Here is a 7,601-nt window from a genome sequence, read left to right as displayed (position 1 = left end):
AAAACGAGGCGCCGTGTCGCTGACGCGGCGGGCCCCCGGCTGTTTCGCTCCAAAACAGTTCGCCCCGGCGCCCCTGGGCGCCCCCCAGCGCGCTGGGTTCGGCCTGGGTCCGCCGACGCTGTTTTCGGTCCAGGCCGGCGAAAATCGGACTCCTGAAAACGTGACTGAGCCTTTTTTTTAGCGCCGGCATGAAAAAATCACCTGGAGAGGCCTTCCTTGAGGCGCGGCTGGAGATGCCCAAAACCCAAAACCCCACCGGACGGAAGCGCCCCCTCTCACCCAACCCCTCGAGGCCTCGACTCCTCTTCACGGTTGGGGTTTAACTCCTCCACTAATTCGTGACCCGTCCTTTCCCCTCCGATTCCATTCCCACCCCTCGGCCGCAAATTCATTCTTTTCCGCTCTCATCCATCGATCGATTCTGGCTGTGGAGGATTTGGAGGATTTGGGCGCGGCTGCCTGTGGCGGTGGTGAGGCGGCGGGGGTCGATCGAAGCCGAGACGAGTCGCAATGCCGACGGCGACGGCGACGGCGACGCCCAAGGCGGTGATCCACCAGCGGTACGGCGCCAAGGCCGTCTACAGGGTGGATGAGGTGCAGGAGGCCGTTGACGGCGTCTGCCCCGGCCTCGCGCTGCCGCAGAGCACCAGGTGCGTCTACCGCTGCCAGCTCGACATCCCTGGGGTGCTCAGCGTCTCCACCCCGGGGACCTTCGTCAGGAAGAAGGACGCCGAGCAGGCCGCCGCGCAGATCGCCATCGAAAAGGTAAACCGGTTAGGGCTGGTGGCGGCGTGGGATTCTGCTTCCTCCCTATGCATGTAGGTTGCCAAGTTTTCTATCGCTGGGGCTTTAGGGTGTGTTTGTAACATTATTAAGCTGTGATTCTATACTGTATAAATATAAACAGTCTGTACTGTATGATCCGGGCACTGCGTCTCTCCCTCCTGCAGCTTACCTGAAAAGGGGGACAAGGACTAGTTGCAATTCTCTAGATTCAGTTGTTTCTTTCTGGCATGCAGTGCCCCATTATGTTTAGGCAGCAATGTTATCTTGTATCTTAGATACGAACATTTGGCTTCTGAGGTCAGTAACCCAGTTTGGAGAATCCATCCTTGGTGAATGAGTTGTGTACTGTAGCCCATCTTTCGTCGCCCTTTCTACTGACAATTCTCATAAACAATGATCAGGAACTTCAGTAAGAAGGTGTGCAATTACCTAGTTCCTTTGTGCGATAGGTTAGGTAGCTAGCTATTTGGCATGTATAACATAGTTCCATGATGTACAATGTTCTTCATACTATGGACAAGTTCTGATAACCATTTGTTTTTTCTATTGTAGCTTGGTATTCAGCCCACATCAAATATCCCTAATACACCCGAAGAAGCTTGGGAGGAACTTATTAGTCGGATATCTTACTTTTTTACAGATGAGGTCTGTATTTTTGCCTGATCTTGGTATTGTATCTTCAAATTTAAGATTTAAGTTATGTACAAATGTAAGTTCATAGGAAGAAAAGTACTCCCTCCGTAAAGAAATATAAGAGCGTTTAGATCACTAATATAAGAGCGTTTAGATCACTAAAGTAGTGATCTAAACGCTCTTATATTTCTTTACGGAGGGAGTAGATTGGCATTTTCATGGTGTTGCCCATTTCAGGGGAACTCTATGTTCTCCTCTCCTGGCACTGGGATCCTTGCATTTGATGGCTAGCTTGTTTTTGTAGTGCATAATTAATAACTATTGTTAATATTTTTATAAGAGTTTGATAATGAGGATCTTTATTGAAGCGATATATCTTGTTTATGGTTATCTGCCGTAAACGACAGACTGATAGAACATACTGCCAATTTTTTCTTTGGGCACTTTTGTGTTCATGTTTTTACACTCTCTGACAATTCTCTATCATGTCCGAGCACATGTTTCTATATGGTTTATCTAAATATAGGTCTTGAAGTCTCAATCATTTTCCCTATGAATTATCGATGTTAATTGAAGCACACATTTATTTGTCTACGATATCCTTCTGAGTTCTGATTATTCAATACCTATCCTAACAAGGCTATACTTCTATGCTTCATTTCAGAACTTCCCCACATCATCTCATCCTCTTGTTGGGCACTTGAGTGTGACACTCAGAAGAACTGGGGATTTCCTTGGAAAGATACCTATTTCAGCTATTGTTGCTTGTGATGTTAAGGTCCAGACATTGTGTAAAATTATTGACCCTAAGGCAGAATTTGATCCTCTCTTGGTTCTTTCGATGATCTATAATGCCGCCAAACAATCTCCTGGTGTATCTGTTAGTAACAGAAACTTCTGGATTCAGAGTCAAAGGCCTTATTCCTCTGAGGCTGTTGATTTGGCACTTCAGTGCTGGTCTGGTATTTCAGATCCCATAAGAGTAGAAGCAGTTCTTATTCCTTGTGCGATGGAGGATGAACCTAAGATGGTAAGCCTTAATATATCAGAGAATGAACATTACATGGGTGATATAGCATTGAAGCTCTCTGCAACCGACTCATCTCATGTCCTTGTCTCAAGGTCAGTACAGAGTCAGTGATTCGTGAAGTCTTGACTTCTTAACCTTTACAGAAAATTGGTTGTGCTGACAGTTTAAAGTATTTTTCTTACTACAGAACAGTTGACAAAGCATCCTCTGAGATGAGGTTTTATTTCCCAGCTCCGGATGTACAATTTGTTTCTGATTTATCAAAACAATTGGTGGATGATCGTGGAGATCGCAATATGAACTGTGTAATAAATAAGCGAGCTTCCTATATTTCTGGCCAAACAATTTATGGAGATGCAGTTTTGGCAAATGTGGGATACACAAGGAGAGATACAGAACTTCAAACTGATCATGTCAATCTATGTACCTATTACAGGTACAAGCTTGTTGACGGTTTCACTTGTATGCTATATGTTTGCAGCAAGACTGCAATCTGTTATGAATAAGTGATACACCAGCTAACAATCTATAGGGAATCGTAATCTAGCTGTAGATGCCGGTCATTCATCAGTTTCTCTCCATTGTGTTCTACTTATCTTCATTTTTGAGACTGCTTTTCTCTATCTTTTAGGAACTACCCTTTCTCGCTCTATTTTATATTTTGTTTAGGTAACATGCTTTTGGATCCTCAGGATTCTTCTGAGAAAATTACCTGATGGAATTTACAAGATCTCCAAGGACTCGATTCTTGTGGCAGAGCTTCCGTGTGTTTATACTCGTACCAGTTGGAAAGGCCCCTCTCCACGAGATCTCCTTTGTTCTTTCTGTCGCCTCCAGAGGCTATCAGAACCCTATTTCGCTTCCAATAGGGTAAGTGCATCCTGTAATGTCCTCGGATCAGCTGTGGGCTCTGAAGAGATGGGGTCACCAAAAGCAACCGCAGGAAATCAGTGCGCAAATGATGGAAGGATTGCCAAGGAAAACCCAGACATGTTCAAGTGCTCTGTCAAAATATATTCAAAGAAGAGGGACCTTTTACTAGAGTATTCTACAGATTATAGCTGGAGCAAGGAAACTGATGCTATTCAGAATTCTGCGTTGAAGGTCTTGATTTGGTTCAATCGTTATTTTAAGCAGCTGAACACGCCTGTGGAGAAGCTATATCTTCCTAAGAGCACTGATGGCTTCACGATATATCCGAATATATTTTTACAAGAATTTGCAATGTGCTTATCTGTCTATGGCAAGACAAGTGGTGGTGATTCAAGAACATGCAGCGCAGTTGGATATTTTTCTATGGATACATCATATCAGCAGCTTAAAAGCAGTGCATTTTTAACAGACATTGATGGTCAAGATTCTGGCGTTTTTCCATCCCATGGATCGTTGGCTTGCATAAGCTACAGTGCTCACCTGTTTATGAAGGACAGCAGAAAGAGATACCTCCTAGAAGTCAATGATGAGTTTGAGTTTGAGATAGGGGCTGGAGCTGTTAGGAATCAGCTTGAATCATGTGCAACTCAACTCTCAGTTAATCAAAGTGCATGCTTTGTAGATCAACTGTCTGATAGGGATTTGAGCCTGGCTGCAGCTTGTGAGTTGTCACTGGACCTTTCCAAGATATGTAGAGGTGAGCTACCTATATCAATAGCTCAATCTGACAGTTATCTACGATTGTTGGAATCGGGCTTCAACATCCTTTCTACATTTTGAACATCTTTGCAGACAGCTGCGTCTTGGAGTTCTCCATAAAGGTGTTACAAGTAACTGAACCTTTAGAAGATAGAATGGAGAAGGCCTTGTTCAATCCCCCTTTATCTAAACAGAGGGTTGAATTTGCTGTTCGGCACATCAACCAGCTGCATGCTACAACATTGGTGAATGTTACTTTCATCCTAGTTCCTTATTTACAAGTATTGGCTTGTCACTGTTAAAGCTGAATTTTTCAGGTTGATTTTGGTTGTGGATCTGGTAGCCTTCTTGACTCACTGTTAGAGCATCCAACAACCCTTGAAAAAATTGTTGGTGTTGATATTTCTCGAAAGGGTCTTACGAGAGCGGCAAAGGTTCAAAGTCATGTTCTAATAATTGTTTACTCTTTGAACCATTTTTTTCCTTTTCAATGATTTATATTTGGATTTGTTTCACCTCTATCTGACATTGCAGAGTCTTCATCAGAAGCTTAGCAAGAAACTCTTGTTACAAAGTAGTGTTCCAACAGCTGTGCTCTATCATGGATCAGTAACAGATTTTGATTCTCGCTTATATGGGTTTGATATTGGCACCTGTCTTGAGGTAGCTGAGTACTCCTTTTGAACTGTTTGTATCTTCTGGTTTGGTTTTGTTATATAAAATGGTATGCTTGGTTTTGTTCTAGAATTGATCTGGGCATATGGGTTGTTAGTTCCTGATGTGGATTTGATCTAGAATTACTGTAGGAGTGAACGCGGGAGTTAGTTCCTTTATGTGTAAGACAACATACCTGAAGGACGTTTGTAACCAGTACCCATGCTACATAAAATGTACCCGGAAATGCTTCTACATATCTTGTATGTTGGTTTTGTTTAGGGGCTTTTTTCGACTAACCGAAGTAAACTGCAGGTGATTGAGCATGTGGAGGAGGACCAAGCAAGTTTATTTGGCAACATTGTATTGAGTTCATTCTGTCCGGCGGTGCTCATTGTTTCCACACCCAACTACGAATACAACCCTATCCTCCAGAGGTCAGCTTTGCCAAACAAGGAAGAGAAACGGGAACAAGACGCTGGGTCTTGCAAGTTCCGCAACCATGACCACAAGTTTGAATGGACGAGGTCCCAGTTCCAGCACTGGGCTACTGGCCTCGCTGCAAGCCACAACTACAGTGTGGAGTTCAGTGGCGTTGGCGGCTCGAGCGACGAACCTGGCTATGCTTCCCAGATTGCTGTTTTCAGAAGAATGGCGAGAGATCAAGGTGAATCTTCCCTGAACGAGGATGATTCGCATCAACCTTATGAAGTTCTCTGGGAATGGCCTAACGCATCTATATCGTCTCACTGAGTTTGGGCGGAGGTAATAGTACCTGACTCACCGACCTCCTATCCGAGATGATGAGACTATCCGAGATGATGAGACTGCTTCTTACTAACTTGTCACTTCGATACTCCACCCAGAGTGTGTTGCTGGATATCTACCGCGTTGAACTAAATAGTTGCAGTAGCTGCTCCGAACCTATCCCTTGCGATGGCTCTAATCCCTGTAGAAAACTGAATATTCTGTACTGGGCAAAATGACTATCTGGCTATTTTTCGCAGCGTGCTTTTGCATGATGAAGAAAGAGTAGACATGGTGCCGAGCAAACGGAGGACGCTTGGCGTCGGTTGATCGATCGGTCTCCCCAGCCGTCGATGGCAGCTGCGTGTATGCTCAGGATCGTAGGTCCCGCCCGTCGCCGCGAAAAAAAACCCTCCAGCTGTTATGTCGCCCATCGCAGCAGCACCATCCGCAGTCGCAAGGCTTGCCGCTCTCAGCAGAGCTCCGCGCTTGCTTCTTTGACATTTTCGACGGTGCTCCTCCATCAATTGTTACGTTGCCCATGATTTGTCATCGCAACAGCACCACCCGTGGTCGCAACACCGTGGCTTGTCGCTCAGTAACGCGAACACATAAATCCCACCGATACGAGTATCGGTATAGGGCGATACGGATATGTAAATTCGCCATTTTGAAAAAGTGTCGACACGGTGATACGTTTTACTATTTTTTAATTCAATCAACATGTTGAACATGCACTCTTTGCATATACGTATATAGGTCTTCTCGCAAAAATAATAATCATATATAGGTCTGGGTTATGTACATTGCACCTCTCCTCTGTAACTTGTATCTTGGGAGACAAGACACTAAACGCACCCCCTAAGTGAGTGAATCAAGTATAAAGAGAAAAAGAAAAAAGAAAAAGAAAATATTCACACGAATCTCAATGTAAAATCAATGACATATGACTTAGATGTACAATACTTATGGCACATCTAGATGTGCTTTAGCAAAACTGATCTATATATGTGCCTAGTGCACGATCAATGGAAATTATCGATGGACACAGTCCCTCTCCTCCTAACTTACAAAACATAGAGTATAGAGTTGAATTCAGAATGTCAATTGTCATCTTTGTACATGCGTGGATTCCATGACTCCCTACCTCCTTCAGCAAATCAGTAGAACCTCTAAAGTAACTACTCAAAGCAACATGATCACATTAGTTACATTTCCATTTAGTGTTCTCCCCTCCAGGTGATTTCTCTATAACACATGTGACGTGAAGCATCCTAGGGTCATCCCCATGGACATGTCATCATCATCCGAGGCACGAGTGGACCGATGACAAGAGCTCGTGCAAGAGCAATCGAATCCAAGGTTAACTCGCTCCTCTTTGGACCTTCACTTTCCGCATGTGAGATATGTCTACTACCTCAAATGTATATGCTATGCATGATCAGGAACCAAGAGAAAAACCATGGAACAGCTAGGAGCATTGGACGAGAAGGCGGAACACGAGGAGCAAGAGAAGTGTCGGCATGCTACAGGCACCAGACGTCCGACACGATGCAGACCCGCCAGCCAGAAGAACCACAGCTGTGGCACACCATAGCGCCCGGACAACCGGCGAACATCGGATGTCCGACACTCGTCAGCCACCAGACGACCGACCCTGTCTGAATATCCGGTCCCACATGTCCATCGAAGAAACGTCGAAAATCTGACGACTTCCAGACGTCCGGGCGCCCACGAGCCACCGGACAACCGGAACCCACCAGACGTCCGGTACCTGCCTGCGCGCAGAGACTCGGGTCGAGGCCCATGTACCCCTCTCTCCCACCAGACTAATATACTCTTCTCCCACCTCGAGTTAGGGTTAGCAAAGTTTAGAGCTCATTTAAGATAAGAGTTTTGCTCATCCACCTACCACTCCCATGGAGTTCAAGACCTTCATGTGAGAAGATCCCCCAAGTGGATTCAAGACCCCTTTCATGGGAAGATCCTTCTAGGATTCAAGACCTCTCTCCTTCATGGATTGGGATGAACTAGCTACCCTTTGTACCCTCTTGTGTTGACTTTGAATCTTTGTATCTCCTTATGTGTATGTGGATTTAGCGTATGTGTGATTGGATCT

At 44.9% G+C, this 7,601-nt stretch overlaps 1 protein-coding gene across 1 annotated transcript; it reads left to right on the top strand.

Moving 5' to 3' along the window:
- Positions 1-248: 248 nt before the first annotated feature.
- LOC125537373 (small RNA 2'-O-methyltransferase) lies at positions 249-5,741 on the top strand. The gene is made up of 9 exons (XM_048700677.2): positions 249-765; positions 1,339-1,431; positions 2,084-2,541; positions 2,637-2,885; positions 3,142-4,079; positions 4,175-4,326; positions 4,399-4,515; positions 4,616-4,744; positions 5,051-5,741. Exons 1-9 carry the CDS (start codon positions 511-513, stop codon positions 5,486-5,488), a joined length of 2,829 nt encoding a protein of 942 aa, XP_048556634.1. The 5' UTR covers positions 249-510; the 3' UTR covers positions 5,489-5,741.
- Positions 5,742-7,601: the final 1,860 nt, after the last annotated feature.

This window comes from Triticum urartu, chromosome 2A, assembly GCF_056163025.1.
Source record: "Triticum urartu cultivar PI428250 chromosome 2A, HENAU_Tu73, whole genome shotgun sequence".
In the NCBI taxonomy this organism is placed as follows: Eukaryota; Viridiplantae; Streptophyta; class Magnoliopsida; order Poales; family Poaceae; genus Triticum; species Triticum urartu.
The sequence above is the reverse complement of the archived record's forward strand: the minus strand, read 5'-3'. Positions and strand labels throughout refer to the sequence as shown.